General features: G+C 45.7%; 1 protein-coding gene across 3 annotated transcripts in view; it reads right to left on the bottom strand.

Annotated features, from left to right (window-relative positions):
* Window positions 1-5615: 5615 nt before the first annotated feature.
* CFAP299 (cilia and flagella associated protein 299) overlaps window positions 5616-18228 on the bottom strand; it is a 418010-nt gene continuing 405397 nt past the window's right edge. For all 3 annotated transcript variants that reach the window (XM_039542287.1, XM_039542285.1, XM_039542286.1), the window contains 2 exons: window positions 16115-16244; window positions 5616-7091 (listed from right to left, as the gene is read on the bottom strand). In XM_039542287.1, coding sequence (XP_039398221.1) covers window positions 6996-7091; window positions 16115-16244 — 226 coding nt within the window. In that variant the 3' untranslated portion in view covers window positions 5616-6995. The remainder of the gene's footprint in view (window positions 7092-16114; window positions 16245-18228) is intronic.

The following is an 18228-nucleotide window of genomic DNA, read 5'->3' as shown; positions in this document are numbered from 1 at the left end:
GGCATCAGTTTAGAAGTGAATCAAGCTACAGTAATGCTATGGGGCACTTAAATACTCTGAGGCAGGCACTGTTGTCCCATCTGCGAGGGGAATGGGCTATGTTTCTGGGGGAAGGAGACCAAGTGGTTTGCCAAGATCATCCCAGATCTTTATTTTCAGGGTACGTCTACACTACGGGATTATTCCGAATTTACATAAACCGGTTTAGCAAAACAGATTGTATAAAATTGAGTGCGCGCGGCCACACTAAACACATTAAATCGGTGGTGTGCGTCCATGGTCCGAGGCTAGCGTCGATTTCTGGAGCGTTGCACTGTGGGTAGCTATTCTGTAGCTATCCCATAGTTCCCGCAGCCTCCCCCGCCCCTTGGAATTTCCGGGTTGAGATCCCAGTGCCTGATGGGGCAAAAATCATTGTCGCGGGTGGTTCTGGGTAAATGTCGTCAGTCACTCCTTCCTCCGGGAAAGCAACGGCAGACAAGCATTTCGCGCCTTTTTTCCCTGGATTGCCCTGGCAGATGCCATAGCATGGCAACCATGGAGCCTGTTTTGCCTTTCGTGACTGTCACCGTATGTGTACTAGATGCCGCTGACAGAGGCGATTCAGCAGCGCTGCACAGCAGCATGCTTTTGCTTTTGCATGACAGCAGAGATGGTTACCAGCCATACTGTACCATCTACTATACCATAAATTGGTAATAAGATGATCATGGTTACCAGTCCTTTTGCACTGCACCATTTGCTGCTGTCATAAGTGCCCCTGGCTGAGATCAGCCAAGTATGCAAAAGCCAAAATTGGGAATGACTCCCTGAGTCAATCCCTCCTTTTTGGTATCTAAAAATAGAATCAGTCCTGCCTAGAATATGGGCAAGTGTACTAGAGAACCACTGTATCATAGAGCCAGAGAGCACAGCTGCTCTGTCAGATCCCGCAGAAATTATGAGCTATATGCTATTCACAGGAGGTGCTCCTGCAACAACCCCACCTGTTGATTCCGTTCTTCCCCCAGCCTTCCTGGGCTACCGTAGCAGTGTCCCCCCACTTGTGTGATGAAGTAATAAAGAATGCAGGAATAAGACACAGTGACTTGCTAGTGAGAAATGAGTGGAAGGCAGCCTCCAGCTGCTATGATAGTCCAGACAGGACAGTAAGGAGTGTGGAGGAGAGGAGCCCAGCATCCCGCTGCTAGTCCAAGGGCAATTGAATCTTTTCTTTACACATGAAGGGTGGGGGCTGATGGAGCTCAGCCCTCTGTTGCTATGATGAAGACGGTTAGCAGCCATACTGCACCATCTATCAGAAAAAATTAGGAGCAGGCGCCCTTGATCGACCTCACTGATGCTAGTCAGCATGGTTACCAGTCCTTTTGCACTGCCCCATGTGCCAATAGGATGATGATGACGATGGATATCAGCCATATTGTACCATCAGCCACCCATGGCAGGGGGGGGAGCAAGGATGTTGGTGTTGAGTGCTGCAGCATCGCGTCTATCTGCAGCATTCAGTAAAGATAGGGTGACATGTAAAAGAGTCAAGAGAGGATTGTTTTCCCTTTCACTTCTGGGGGTGGGTGGGGGGTGCATAAATTGCCGAGTTATGCCCTGACCCACCGCGGACACTGTGTTTGACCCTAGAAGCATTTGGAGCTCAGCCAAGAATGCAAATGCTTTTTGGAGACTGCAGGAACTGTGGGATAGCTTGAGTCCTCCAGTCCATGAGCGTCCATTTGATTCTTTGGCTTTCCGTTATGCTTGTCACGCAGCAGTGCGCTGAGCCCCTGCTATGGCGTCTGTCTGGAGATTTTTTAAAAATGATTTTGAATTTCGTCTTCTGTAACTGAGCGCTGATAGAACAGATTTGCCTGCCCTTACAGCAATCACATCTGCATGGTCCATGCTGGAGCTCTTTCTTTATTTTGATTTTTAACTGCATCGCCACACGTGCTGATCGGAGCTCCACGCTGGGCAAACAGGAAATATTCAAAAGTTCGCGGGGCTTTTCCTGTCTACCTGGCCACTGCATCCGAGTTCAGATTGCTGTCCAGAGCGGTCAGTGGTGCACTGTGGGATACCACCCGGAGGCCAATACCGTCGATCTGCGGCCACACTAACCCTAATCCGATATGGTAATTCCGATACTAGCGCTACTCCTCTCGTTAGGGAGGAGTACAGAAATCGATTTAAAGAGCCCTTTATATCGATATAAAGAGCCCTTTATATCGATATAAAGGGCCTCTCAGTGTGGACGGGTGTGGGGTTAAATCGGTTTTACGCTCCTAAAACCGGTTTAAACGCTTAGTGTAGACCAGGCCTCAGTTGAAACTGGCGTCCTACAGGTTTCCAGCTCTTGTGGCTCAGTTTATGTAGTGTATCAGAGAAGGGCAGGCAAGGTAAGTAGGGAGAAGAATGGCGATGTTAACCAGGAAGAAATTGCCTTATTTGAGGTTCAAAATATTGTTAAAAAACAAAAAATTTTGTAAAAACTATGACTAGGTCCAAGGTCCATGCAGTTTTGCGGTTTATATCAAATTCTGCATAAAAACAAGAGTATCAATTTCTAGGGATAAAGTACAAGAGCAGAATACATAATGTACACAGAATAATATTTATAGACCTTAGCTACCTGGAACCAGTTTAAATATGCTTTACACAAAAAAGCCACGGGCATAAAATTACAATTGTATAGATCCACTGTTCTTGTAATATACATTCACAATTTCCCCCCCCCAATAACTCTTAATGTAAACTCTAGTGCAGTTGTACTGAATATACACTTGCCCTGTCTTATGTAACTGTCATGGTCAGAGTGGATCGTTTGTATTCATCGCTGCTAAAAAGTCAAGAGTGCAGGAGAGACATTCAGGGAGTTTTCATACGGTTATTTCTTGAAAAATCTATTCCCTTGATTACCATGTTTGGCATATTGGTCTTGCTATGTATCTAGCCAGGGCAGCACAATGACATGATATTGGGAAAACTCATCAGTCACAGGGGGAAGGTAATAATTTGAAAGTATTTCAAATGTTGAAGTAGCCATAAGGAACATATTGGTGGTTAGGGGAAATTAACCAGACTGTATGAAATGTGGGGCCAGATTTTCCAAAATGCTCATGGACAGATTTTCAAGTGATCCCCACCCAGAATAGAGGCTAGATTTTCAACTCCCATGGAGACACCTTAAAACTCAGCCTTGCCATCGAACTAAGTTATAATCACTTCAGATTTTGCTTTAGTATGTATCATCCTGGTTCTAACTTTTTAATTTGATTGCATGCAGGACAGTAAGGTTATCAGCTTTTTTAACAACCATTTGATTGGCCCACGGGCTGTGGTAAATGCAGAGACTTCTCCATGATTGGTCATTTTGACTGGTTTACTGGGCTGCCAGAGATTTTGTAGATTCAGTAATATTCTGCTCTTAATTGCATTTAGTTTTATGCTGTTGTTGTTAAACATTTCATCTGAATCTTATTTCAAATTAGAAACTGCACAAAATCAGTATTTCCTAGGAGGTGAGTGCCAACTTCAGAAGATGAGGCTGTTTATATTTTACAAGCATCTCAGTTGTACGCCTGTAAAGACACACAAGTCAACTATTGCTCATTCATTAGTACATTCACTGATCATCACATTAATATGTACAGGCTGTAATTTAAAGCCCATTTGAATCCAAATTTCCTTCTTTCCCCCTGCAGGCACAGACATGGTGTTCTCCTAATCTTGCTGTAATTTACCAACATCAAAAGTGTTGATTTATGGGACAAAGGTTAGTGAAAGCTGAATTCACCTTGAAGAAATTATTTCCACAACTTTGGAAGTTTAATTCTATTTACTTTTATTTCATCTCTCTCTCCCCCCACCCCATTCATAATTTCCTCCACGTTCCAGGGGCTGTTTCCCACCTTAGATTTTTATAACTTTAAGATCTGATTAGACCTAGAAAGAATAATTAAAATTCATAGCTTCAGAAGTATGAAAAATTCAATCACACTTGTTCATTTTCTTTCTCAGAAATGTCCTATCCACCAGCCTTTAGTGTTGGGGTTTCCTCTTCTCCGGCTTTCAATGGAGACAGTATCAGTATCTTACATTAGTGTAACTCAGTGGGATACCCGTACTTTACACCAGAATGAGTGAGTGAAGAATCAGGCTGTAACAGTTTCAGGAGAACTGCATCTGTATTCTCCCCTCTGGGGTCCACTCCAGGCATGCCCAGTCAGGTCTCAGGTCTCCAACCACCACCTGTCTCTGGGCAGGGATCCTTGTCCCACTTCCTTTAAAGGCTGCACAGTCCATATCTTACACTGTGATTTCCCCAGCAAGCCAGTCTGCCTAATGGCCAGCACTCATGCTTTGCTCTCTCTCTACAAGGACTATGAACAGTGTATTGCCAGTCAGTGGTGAAGCCTGGTTTTAGCAGCAGGGGGAGTGAACACACAAAAAAAGATGCCATCCGCCACAAAGAAAAAAGAAGAAAAAAAGAAAAAGAACCCCCCCGACTCGCCGCCAAAGTGCCGCCGAAGACCCAGAGCGGACCCGAAGCAGTTGAAGGACCCGCCGCCGAAGCACCGCCAAAGACCTGGAGCGCTGCCGGATGAGTAAAAATTAAAAAGGCGCCACTTTTCCACTCAGTGGGAGCAGCTGCTCCCCCCTGCTCCCCACCAGCTGCGCTACTGTTACCAGTGTCCACATAGCTCTTTCTAAGCAGGCACCTTTATGCTTACGGTAAAAGCATTATAGAGAAAACATAATAAAAACAATAAACAGATTTAAACATGCATTAAAGATACCAGGAGTCACTCCTTAGTCTTATGGAGCCTTTGTGGGGCAAAATCTTTCAAACCTGCAAGGGTTGGGGGTCCCATTGGACAGGAGGTCCCGTCCATTTGCTGGATCAGAAAGAAGTCCCTAAGTCTATTTAAATGCAGCATTTTTATATCAAAAGCCCTTTCTTTATCTGTTTGGCAGTGAAAAATCCAATTTGAATCAGTATATATAAACCTCCCATCTGTCTGGAGGTGTTTAACACCTAGAAGATTCACCTTAATCACCTCCCACCATTTTTGATTCATGAAAGAATTGTGGTAACCCTCCCCCTGGAGCTGCATACAACCTCTGGTCCATAGTGATACATACATTTAATATAATATGGTCTCCAAAAGTATTGCATGGAGTTGCAACATCTGTCACATAGACCACAGATTTTTATTGTAAAATTAGCAATAGCCCAGTAATATCATTTTGCAAAACTTTCATACCAGCTAAAATTCATCAAAAGATTTTATATTTGGATGATTAAAATACACAGCATAAAAACATCTACTTCACTTGTGATAAATATTGAAAAAAAAACCCCAGCAACTTGGGAATAAAATCTTAAATACGATACTAACAATATTCCACAAGGCCTTAAGTTTTTTATGTATGAGGCTTATCTGAACTATACTGCGGCAGTATATCTAAGAGATTGTGTGAAGTTGCTGTGCACAGATAGGTTTCACCCAAGACTGGCTGCATTTCAGTGCTAAATGAAGCGACCCCAGCATACAGTTTGTATATCTGCTTGTGAAGTTTGTATAGTGCTTTGGGATGAAGCCCTCTATATAAAAACAAGCTGTTATCATAAAATGTTTTATTGTATCTGGAAATGGCAGAACTTCATAACATTGACAATTTTATTGGAAAGAACACTGTCTTGTAAGTCTCTCAAATTATTGCAGCTTTGAAGAACGAACAAACTTCCACTTTGTAACTGCTGGAACACTGCCTCTTCCACTCAGTAAAGGCCTTTTTGAATACAAACTGCTAAGGGAGAGGTTCTCAGCCTTGCCCAAAGGCATCATGCTTGTGATGGATTGACGAATAAGTCCCCAGCTCATGGTAAGCCCCAGCCCAGCTGAAATAATATTTGTTCTTGTCTATTTTCCCTTACCTGTCCTTTTAATAAAGCCATAGATTTTAAGGCCAGAAAACCCCATTTTGATAATCCAGTCTGACTTCTTTGCATAATACAGGCCATAGGATTTTTCTGCTTCTGTTTCTTCTGTTTGCTTCTCATCTGTTTTTTCTTTCTCTATAACTATTCTTTTTCTTTGCTTTCTACTTGCTCCTTTTGCTGTATAGTTTGGTGCTTCCCCTCAGCAGATGGCTACAAAGTGCTTGGGATGGAGGTATCTATTGATAGCTCCAAAGTCTGGATCGTACGTGCACTGGCAGCTTAGCTGAGTGCTGCAGGGACAAAGGAGAGTAGCTTGGGGCCTTGGGCTGCTGCCCGAACGTACAGCCTTGTATCAGAGAGTTGCTGATGTGGCCAGCTGTAGTGGAGCCACTGTGAGAGCAGGAAGGAAAGTGGTGCTCTAGGAGACACTCGCAGCCACAGGAGCAGTGCACATTTCTTCACACCCATTGTTATCTTCTGTAGTGCGATCTCCCTGGATGAGTCCTGGGGCGGGAGGGGACCTCAGAAGTGGTCACTCGGGGATCAATTGTGCCACAGAGGCACAGCTCTGTGTAGGGGAGCCACACTGTCCAAGGGGAGCTGCAGGCAGGAATCTGAACCTCCACTACACATGGTAATATTCTTGCTACTATCCTGCTTAAGGGGGGCAGCATGCTCCCCCATGTAGACAGCCAGGTCTGCTGGCTTCTGTGAAATGGGAAGAAGTTGGGGCCATGACCTCACCTCTTCACTCCAACTGCCTTTGCAGTGTCATGTGCCCCAAGGGCACTAGGAAAGGGCAGTACTTATGATCTGGGGAGTGCATGGAACCCCACTTCTGTCCAGGGGCATGGTGGAGCAGCGTATCCTTCCACTCAGCATCCCTGAAACAGCCTGTCACAAACTGACCCTAACCCAGACCAAACATCACCACCCCATTCCACTGGAAGACCAGTTTCACACATGGTAGAGATCTCTTCAAACTGATTTATTTCTCTTACAGCTAGAATAAAAGTTGGTAAACAGATGCTTGAAGGAAGAGCCAATGAGCTGGTGTTTAGGTCTTTCTTCTGAGGATATGGTCATAGATGACTACTTGGAGGTAGAGATCTGTCTCAATAGGTGTCCGAGTTGTGCTGTCTCCTGGGTAAGCCTGAAACACAAAGTATTATAGTTAACCCAACTGTCAGGACAGACAAAAAATAAACCATGAGAGTTACATGTATTTCCTCCTTGCTTCCCTGAAATATGGAACCTACCAACTCTGCCCAGGTTACGTATGTGGTTTCTTGAATGCAGATTAAAGTCCAAGAGCTAGTGAATAAATACCACCAACTTACCATCATTTCATATAGGTTGACTTTAGGTAAAAGAAAAGGCACACTTGTGTAATCAACTGATCAAACAGAGCCCAGTTGTAGAAAGCATGCAGCATTGGCTTAACTTTGTTCAGATTGAAACCAATGGTAAAACTCCTTTTGATTTCAGTGGCAGTAGATTTAGGCCAATGTTAAGTGCTTTTGAAAAATCTCTCTCTACAGATGGACAGACAGATAGTTGCTGGGGATGCACGTACACTATATCATGCAACATACAAATACACAGTACATATTTCTGCAGTGTTTACATTTTTAAAAAATTATAAATGAACAAAAGATGTTACTTGGTGTAGCACTCTGAGTGCAAGTATCTTTCACGTAGAAATAAAATATCTGGTTATTTGTTACAGATGTTCTCCAGCTGCAGGACATTAGATCAATGGCCCACTTTCAATGCAACCCAACACATTTTTTAGGTATGCATTTTTGACTGTCTAACAAACCAATGCACTCATTTTAAAATGTGTATAATTTGATATTTTGTACAGTTGCTATTCATATGCAACCATCTTTCATGGGAAGCACTTCAAAGAAACCATCATCCTAGATCTGTTCTGTACAAACCCAAACAAATTATTGCCCAGCTTACTTCATGTTGGTTTTGAGAGGAACCAAAGCATGGGTGTGTTTGTCACATTCAATCTACAGTCCAAGGGCTCAGATGTAAAGTTTAAAAAAGCGCAATCAAGATCAGAAGAATATTGTCAATTCATTTCAGAAGAACATTGTTTACAGGGTTATAACCCATTCCTCTTCCAGCATGAAAGAAAATAATACACGCAGCAATTTAAATAGCCTTCAACTATGGCTCAAAATGGGGAACTCCTGCGTAACTCGATTGTATATAGTATATTTGTTTTGTACAGATTTCAAAACACTTTACAAAGTTATGTAACCATCACAGAACTAGATAAATAATAGCAGACAAAGTCAGATAGAAAAGGGTGCAGACAAAGGAGAAAAGATGTTTTCAGCTGAGATTTGAAATGAGATGGAGAGGTAACGAGGCTGAGAAATACAGGAAAGATGGATGTTCCAGATGGGAGGAGCTGCAGAGAAGTGGGCTTTTGCACCAGCACTGGTGACACTGGGCCAAATTCTACCCTCATTTATATCCGTGCAAGCCCAGTGAAGCACATAGGGTTGCCTAGGTGTAACTGAGGACAAAAGTTGGCTCCAGACATGGAATGATAGAGAGGAGGCCAATGCTACTCTAAAACAAGAGATGCAGGAAAAGAAGGGATAGACTCTAAGGCCTGGTCTACACTAGGACTTTAATTCGAATTTATCAGCGTTAATTCGAACTAACCGCTCAACCGTCCACACCAGGAAGCCATTTAATTCGAACTAGAGGGCTCTTTAGTTCGAATTTGGTACTCCACCCCGGCAGGTGGAGTAACGCTAAATTCGCACTTGCTAGCTCGAATTAGGCTTGGTGTGGATGCTAATCGAACTTAGCAGCTCCGGGAGCTATCCCACAGTTCACCACTCTGTTGACGCTCTGGACAGCATTCCGAGCTTGGATTCTCTGGCCAGCCACACAGGAAATGACCCGCGAAAATTTGAATTCATTTTCCTGTCTGGGCGGTTTGAATCTGACGTTCTGGTTGCACATCGGGGCGAGCTCCGCAGCACCTGCAACGATGCAGAGCTCTCCAGCAGAGGAGTCCGGGCAATCCCAGAATAGAAAGAGGTCCCCAGCATGGAGTGACCGGGAAGTCCAGGATCTGATCGCTGTGTGGGGCGAGGAGTCTGTGCTCGGAGCTGCGCTCCAACAAGCGGAACGCCAAGACCTTCGAGAAGGTCTCTAAAGCCATGAAAGACAAAGGATACAGCCGGGATGCGATGCAGTGCCGCGTGAAAGTGAAGGACCTAAGACAAGGGTATCAAAAGTCAGAGCGCAAACGGACGCCCGGAGCCCAGCCCCAGACATGCCGCTTCTACGAGGCACTGCATGCCATTCTAGGTGGGTCTGCCACCAGTGCCCCACCAGTGACGGTGGACTCCGAGGACGGAATAGTGTACCGGGACAGTTCCTCCCTGTTCGCCGATGGGGAAGATGAGGAAGGGTCTTTAGAGGACGGCGCAGGCGACATCGAACCCACTCCCGCTTTCCCTGACAGCCAGGATCTCTTCATCACCCTCACAGAGATCCCCTACCAACCGTCCCCGCCCGTTAACCAGGACTCGGAATCAGGGGAAGGATCAGGCGGTAAGTGCTACAAACAGGGAAACATTTATTTTTTAAGAAACAGGGATTTATATAAAAATAGAAATACTATATAAACATTTTTAAATATGAAACTAAACAAACAGCAGGTCTACACAAACAGCAATGGAGCATTAGTCCTCTGGGGATATTTCAACCCAGCTCTCAGAGAGCAGCTGGAAAAGCCTCAGCAAGAGGTTTCTTGGGAGAGGTGCTTTATTGGGTGCTCCGTTGAAGCACACTCTTCCGCGCCATGCCATCCTCAGGTAGAGGGGGACCATCGCCTCTACGAGCATGGCAGCGTAGGGTCCTGGTCTGTGCAGGGCTTCTATTAACATCCGCTCTCTCTGTGTGCGCCTGACACGCCTCAGGGTGATGTCGTTGTGGAAGTGCTGCATCTAATTAGTGGAATTAGTGTACTGTTACTATTGTGCATGGTAGACTTTTACTTTGCATAAGAATGACCTCGCTAACAGAGTTTTACTTTGCATAAGAATGACCTCGCTTAACAGAGTTTTACTTTGCATAAGAATGACCCTCGCTTAACAGCCACGTGTTGCAGGCCTCAGAGGAAAAGCATACAGGGGTCTTTGGCGGTCACTGGCGGGAGATGCCGCATAACGCTCATCTTTTCTGCTTTGCACATTGCCTCCGGCAGGAGAGCACAGCTAAGCACTATCTGATAAGCAGTCTGTACTGTAAGGCTTACCAGGACTTTGTGCACGAGGGATGCAGCTGTCTCTCCTCGCATGCGCTATCCAGTGCAATCGCGCCGCCAATGAGAGCGTATTCAAATCTCGGACTAGTTCCGAGATCTCCTGAGACTTGGTTCCTGTTTGGTCTTCTTAACTGAAAATGACTAGACTGTGTTTACTGTTGGCAAACATGTATTTGTTCAACGAAAATCACCTACTTTTTCGCATCACACAGCTTCGCTCCTTCACGGACTGCCCCGCCATCCCCCTCGCAGAGGCTGGCTCAGATTAGACGCCGAAAGAAAAAGACAAGGGACGACATGTTCCAGGAACTGATGGCCAGCTCCAGAGCGGAGGCGGCAGAGCAGAGACAGTCGAGGGAGAGCCTGTGTCAGCAGCATCGCACACACCTGGAACGGGAGGATAGGTGGCGGCAGGAAGACCAGCAGGCGACTCAAACGCTGCTTGGTCTAATGAGGGAGCAAACGGACACGCTCCGGCGCCTTGTAGATGTTCTGCAAGACCACAGGCAGGAGGAGAGAGCCCCCCTGCAGTGCATCTGCAACCCTCCAACGCCAAGAAGTCCTGTCCCCTCACCCAAAGTGACAAGAAGGAGGGGCGGTAGGGGCCGTGAGAACTTTCACTGCACCGCAGCAGAGCGCTATTGTACTAGACACCTCTCGATCTGTAAATTTGTAGAAGTTCTTCAATTACATGATCACCCAGTCCCAATTCCAAGTTTAAAACCCCCACTTTTTATAACATTATTAAAAGCGGTTTGTTGTTACTCTCTGTTTCCACGCTTCTCGTGTCAGAAGACTTTGTGGGGGGGGGGGATTTTTAATTACAGTGCATAGCCCACATTACCAGGGTACAGACTTGGGGGCAGGGTCAACTGCAGGGCACACACAGACTGCAGTCACTAGGCACCAGGGACAGTCTGTGTGGTGTATGCTGCCCCGGGTCTTTCCTTGATGTGTAGGGTCCTGGTGCCTGACATCCCCGAATGTAAAGGCAGGCTTCCTTCACATGCATTTGGACCGTAGTCACGATCCTCCCCGGTGCCCCGAGCCCCAAAAAGAGACCTCATCCAGGGGCAGATACTCACCCTTCCCCCACACCCCTCACCCCTTCCAACGCCCAAACCCACAGCCGTCATGGTAACCCCTATCCAAGGACGGCACCCCTCGCCCCTTCCTGCAAACCCACCCATCAGTGCACACCTTAACCAGCACAGAATGCTTCCATGTTTCAACGAAGAAACAGAAATGCAAAGTCAACGAAAGATTTATTATTAATTACTAAAACATGTCCTTAGTTTTAAAACGTCCTTGGGAAGTGGGGAAAACTTGGTTTATGATCAGGCTCTCTTAACATCAAGTGGACAGTCACAGGTTACCCTGCTCTGCGAGGAAACTCGCTTTCAAAGCCTCCCTGATGCATATCGCTTCCCGCTGGGATATTCTCTCAGCACGGGTGTCTGGCTGATCATAAACAGCAGCCAGGCGATTTGCCTCAACCTCCCAAGCGCCAAAAGGTCTCGCCCTTGCTCTCACAGAGATTGTGGAGCACACAGCAAGCAGCAATAACTACGGGATATTCTTTTCGCTGATGTCCGAGCGAGTCAGTAAGGTCCGCCATCTCCCTTGAGACGTCCGAAAGCACACTCCACCACCATTCTGCACTTGCTCAGCCGGTAGTTGAAGAGTTCCTTTTCAGTGTCCAAGGCGCCTGTATAGGGCTTCATGAGCCAGGGCATTAGCGGGTAGGCCGGGTCCCCGAGGATCACTGTAGGCATCTGCACATCCCCAACCGTTATTTTGTGGTCCGGGAAGAAAGTGCCTGCCTGGAGGCGTCTAAACAGACCAGAGTTCCTGAACACACGCGCCATGAACCTTGCCCGCCCACCCGACGTTGATGTTGGTAAAACGTCCCCTATGGTCCACCACAGCTTGCAGCACCATTGAAAAGTAGCCCTTTCGGTTAATGTACTCGCTGGCCTGGTGGGCTGGTGCCAGGATAGGGATGTGAGTCCCATCTATAGCCCCACCGCAGTTTGGGAATCCCATCGCGGCGAAGCCATCTATGATGACCTGGACATTTCCGACAGTCACTACCTTTGAGAGCAGTTGCTCAACGATTGCGTGGGCTACTTGAATGACAGCAATCCCCACGGTAGATTTGCCCACGCCAAAGTGGTTCGCTACTGACCGGTAGCTGTCTGGCGTGGCAAGTTTCCAGAGGGCTATGGCCACTCGCTTCTGCACAGTCAGGGCTGCTCGCATCCTTGTGTCCTGGCGCTTCAGGGCAGGGGACAGCAAGTCACACAGTTCAAGGAAAGTGTCCTTACGCATCCTGAAGTTTCGCAGCCACTCTGTGTCATCCCAGACCTGCAGCACTATGCGGTCCCACCAGTCTGTGCTTGTTTCCCGGGCCCAGAATCGCTGCTCCACACCATGAACTTGACCCATTGCCACCATGATCTCCACTGCCCGGCGTACCCTGCTTTGTGAGAGGTCTGCGCCACTCTCCTCACCGTGCTGCCGGAGCCTCCTCGCCCGGTTTCTCAGCATCTGACTGTGGAAGAGGTGGACGATAACGTGCGAGGAGTTGACAACGGCCATAAGTGCAGCGATGATCGCAGCGGGCTCCATGCTCGCAGTGCTGTGGCGTCCGCGCTGTAACCGACCAGAGAAGGGCGCGAACAGATTTCCCGCCGGCGCTTTCAAGGAAGAGAGGGAGGGCGGGATTGACGGTTCAATGACGACACATTTTTCCCCCCAGCATGCATTGGGGGGAAATCCCACAATTCCAATGGGCAGCGGGGAGTGCGGGAACTGTGGGATAGCTTCCCACAGTGCACCGCTTCCAAAGTCGAAGCTGGCCCCGTGAATGTGGACTCAGAAGTTCGAATTTGTGTATTTAGTATGGATACACAAATTCGACTTATTAAGGTCGAATCCACAAATTCGACTTAAGTAGATTCGAAATAGTCCTGTAGTGTAGACAAGCCCTAAGTCTAGGAGGTAGATTGGAACAAGTCAAAGGACAAATTTTAAAACAAAGGGGGCAATTTGGATGCTGCAAAGAATGGGCATCCAGCAGAACTGTGTGAGACGGGGGTTTGTGAAGTTACGCTCCATTGTACATATGAAAAGCTCAGCCGGCTGTTCATGGACAGTACATGCTGCATCTTTGGGAACAGAAGTAGGAACTTACATTTGTTCAATCAATTCTGCCAAGTTAAATGTAACTGGATAAAATTCATAACCTCTGTTGGTTGTTTGCTCCTCCTCCTGACTTCCCTCAGTGACTGTATAACCCAATATCCCCAGGAGCACTATATTCAATTTTGAAAGCAAGTTTGTTTCCTCTTATCACTGGTCCAGGTTCAGTGGGTCAGATTTTCCATTGCCAGCCAATTCCATCAAGGCCAAGTCAGTGGAAAACACGACTGTTCTGATTTGGTAGTTTTGGGCCTAAGGTTGTGAAGTGCCCGTCTCCCTTTGACATTCAATGCCTAACACCCGTAGGCCCCTTTGAAAATCCCAACCCTTAGGTTTTTGAATGTTCTAGCATTCTAACATTGACCTCACATTCACATAGGATTTGGGGCATTTTAATGTATACTAAATCCAATAATGGCACGTGAGTGATTCTCTCCCCCCCCACCTTTGTTTTATGTTTTCAACAATTGTTTGGCATAATTATTTTTAAATAAAAAATAAGTTTTATAGAATAAGGAAACCAATTCTGCTTCCACTGAAGTCAATGCCACAGCTCCTATTGACTTCAATGGGAGTAGGATCAGACCCATTATTAACGAAAAAGCAGTCTCTACCATGTGCTTATGCCATATTTATTTTATGACACAGAGTCTATAACATTGTTGATAAAATTCTCTTCACTCTCTACGATAAATTCTCCTCTCAATTTCCCTGGTACATAGCCTTATGCAAACATCAATATTTTCCTGTGTTTGCTTCAGTTATAAACACCTCTGTGCCAGGACAAAGGCATTTTGCTATGTGCATGAGACTAACTTATATCCACCAGAGGGAGCACATACTGACAAATCTCTCGCATGTGTGGGACAGCGTATTAGATATATTTAAACTGGTGTTTAACCCTTACGCTGCCATAATAACCTAAACCTTCTTCAAGGCCAGCATATTTTATGGGAGTTTCTTCCCATAGGAATTTTCAACCCTGATAACTCCGTCTTTACACAATACACTCGGCCAGCCACATACTGTGTTTTATATTTTGCAGGATTATCAGAATCTTTTACTGTCATCAGACTGTTTTTGCCTCTCTGGTGACATGAACAAAACATCCAGCCAAAGGATATAAAAAAAGTCCTAGTTCTTTAAGCACAGAGTCACACACTCTGATTCCATTGCATAGCAAAACAGACAAGTATACATTTCTGATTTTGTCTTTATTTCTATGCCGCACACAATGCTCTGACAGTTGACGTGAGCTGCCTTTTTTATTAATCTGTAAAATGAGGACAAATCTGAAAGCATTTGGCTTTTAGATTTCACACAGGTCTAATTTTCAACTTGGGTACCTGAAGTCAGGCAGCAAAAATCTCTGCAAAGCTACTCAAATGAGTGGCCTGATTTTCAGATGTGCCTGGACAGTCTTTCAGCTTTTGATTTTTTTAAAAAGGTGTAGCCCTGCTCTATGAGTGCTTCTGAAAAGGAATCCATTTTGTTTCAATTCATTGCAGAAAAACTGCTGGCAAGGCATTGGTCTGTGATTCCAACTGACCGTTCACTCTGGATTTGGTGGCGGTGGATTGCCCAGTCAGGAGCTGGGATTTTATAACTGTTCTATGTCTCCACCCTTGTTCTGAAGGAACTTCACATTTTTTTATCCACTAGCCGGCACATTTCATAAAGGAAAATATAACTGTTAAGTAGGGTCAAATTTGGGCCTGTCAGCCAAGTGATATGCTGCCAACATTTTAACAAGTGCCTCCCCTCAACAATTTTCCACCTCTTCTGGAGATGCATGTGACAGTCTCTGGATAAAATACCCCATACCCTCCCCCCACTAAAATCCACCTGTCCCTTCCCCAATCCTGTATTCTTCCCAGACCCAAATCCATCAGTCCTTCCAATCCCTCCCACCTTCTGCACCAGCATCTCTCAATTCACTATGATTCGCCTTCCTCAGCACTTCAGTCAGGCTCCTCTGGCTTCCTTACTTGGAAGCAGCAGCGGGAGGAAGCAGGCTGAGGCCTCCACTGGAAGCAGTGGGGGCAGGCAGATCAGAAACCTATCCTGAAGCATCTCTTGGCAGGAATAAGGTTCCAGGCTCCCTCCCAATACCAGCTCTTCAGACTCTGGGGAAGCAGGCACCAGTGAGAGGACAGGTGGGCCATGGTAGCTGCACAGGTCCCACTTGGTGCAGCGGCAGCTTGGTTTTCCTCATGTGCTACTGAAGTGCCTGACAGAGAGGGGAGAAGACTGGCCTTAAGATTCTGAGGAGGGTAAAGGGATTCACATGTCAAACTAATTGTCTCATTCACCATATAAAGCATGTGTGTGAGAGAGAATCGTTAGGTCCTCTCCCCCCAGCCTCCTGCTGCAGAAGTGGCATGGGCTGCATAGTCCTTTCAGCCTTAGCAAACAAACAGTTTATGTTTTCACTGCTGTCTTCACAAGGAAAAGGGCTGGAGACTTGCAGTTAAAAACAGAGTGAGCTGAGGTTAACCTTTATGGTACCTAGAGGCCAGCTGTGTTAGCCAGGGGATTGCATGCATGTGAGCCTGAAATATAAGGTGCATATTCATAAATAATTAGTTTGTAACCGGACTTCAACAGATATGGAATCAAAGAGCCTTGCGTAAAGGAGAGACTGAATGTTGAAAAAAGGGATTTACCTTGGGATCCACATTTACTATTTTCCTATCACATTTGTTCTTGAAGAGTAATCCACATGCATTTTCTGCAATCACTTGGTAATTTGGACTGGCATTTGAAGTGCTGACATTTCTATCCCAGTTGTAAAAGCTGTGAAAGTATAAAACATAAATGTTACCACTTTAATTGATGTCATACTTTCAGATTAAGGGTCTGATTCAGACCGCCTCACTGATGCAAAGTAATTCCTTATTCCCTGCATAGCCCCATGGAAGTCAGTGAAATTCACTGCGGCGTGAAGTGCTACTAAACTAGAGTAAGGCTCTCAGAATCTGCTTCTACATGTCTGTTCTGCTGCGTTCAGTTGGTTAAAAAAGAGCCTCGGGCAAACTAAAATTGGGCCTCGTGGGTGCTAGCATAATATATTTAGTAGTACTGCTACTAAGAGATTCATGCACAGGGTTACGTATCTTAGGAAGCAGTGTGACAGAAACAGCTCTGCCAACCACCTGAAAGTGCTTAGACCACACTGTGAGAAATAATTACTTCCCCTTTGTATCTCATCGTAACTGAATTGTTGCTTTCTTGTTCTTGTACTAATGTAATTTTAGCTGCTGTACGGCTCCTTTTGGGCTAAATACAGATCGGGTGCTGACTGAGCATGAGTGATTCATTAACACGATGAACAGCTCCTTAAAAAACCTGCACATTTCAAGTCTGTGATTGATTCTAGAGCCAATGTTCAAATAGGCTTATTATGCTTGCAGGCCTCTTTGGTACATGCCTTGTGTGTGTCATTACTGAACTCCAAGCAAGAGAAAAATCACAATTCGAATGTGTCAAATACAAAATTAAAACAGAACAATTTGAGCAATCAATTAATCAGTCTTTGCTATATATATTTCGGGATTTCTGAATTCTAGCAGGTTCGTATATCTTATTTTCCTCCTTTTAATTTTAAGAAATAATTCTTTGGGCAAGTGACAATGAAACCAGTGAAGGATCTGCCAAGTTTCCAAGCATGTGGGATATACCAAAATGGCTGTGAGATTACAGCCCCGCTTCTGCATTTCTTAACAGTGCCCGCAGTGCAGCTGCAGCAAGAATGCCGATTTTATATTATTTGTTGGCGTAGTAGTGGTGCAACATGTTGTGTTAGGGAAATCTAAAGAGAAGAATGTGAGGCAGACTTACTTCTCATCAACCAGATCTAGCCTGGGCAGATTCTCACCTTGGAGATAGGCAGGGTAGGAAAAAAGGCCCACCCAGATAATGGAATGACTAGCACAGGCACTGAAACCCACTTTGTGTTCTCTTTGTACCTGGCACTTACACAGCATCCTCAATCTAAGGATCTGAGCGTGCACTGCAGATATTTATTAAGCCTCATCACACCTTTGTGAGATAGTTGAGCATTGGCCTGCTAAACCCAGGGTTGTGAGTTCAATCCTTGAGGGGGCCATTTAGAGATCTGGGGAAAATATCTGTCTGAAGATTGGTCCTGCTTTGAGCAGGGGGTTGGACTAGATGACCTCTTGAGGTCCCTTCCAACCCTGATAGTCTATGATTCTATGATTATTAGAGCTTGTTAACAGAAGGGGGAACTGAAGCACAGAGAAATTCAGCAATCTGCCCAGGTTACACAAGTCAAGGGCAGAGGTGTGAACAGAACCTGGGAGTCTAGAAGCCCAGTTCTAACCAGTAGAGGGAACCCTGTATCATTAGATGGAGTCCTGTAGTTGTGTCACACTAGTTGTAGACTTCACTGGTCCAGGCTCTTCAGCTGTGACAATCCTGGCGAAAGCTGTAAACTGGATTTTGGTCCCCACTTGCATTGGAATCTGGCTGCTCACCTTTTCCACAGGGTGAAACTCATCCCAGTGAAGAGGGCCTTGCTCAAGGCCAGATGCACTCTACAAGTTCATTACACAAGTTTAGGTGAGGCTTCAGTGGTGTATAGGGTCCTCAGTGCACTGAGGTAAGATTCACCCATAATGCACCAAATGTCTGACACTGCCATGAATGTGATATTTCCTACAGAGACTGCCAATCACCTGCTGACCAAAAGAAAAGGTGACAGACAGCAACTGGGTGTGGGCTTTGTTGGCCCAGACTTAGCACTGGCCACTTAAAT

This window comes from Mauremys reevesii, linkage group 5, assembly GCF_016161935.1.
Source record: "Mauremys reevesii isolate NIE-2019 linkage group 5, ASM1616193v1, whole genome shotgun sequence".
NCBI lineage: Eukaryota > Metazoa > Chordata > Testudines > Geoemydidae > Mauremys > Mauremys reevesii.
This window is presented reverse-complemented; position numbering and strand designations above follow the sequence as displayed.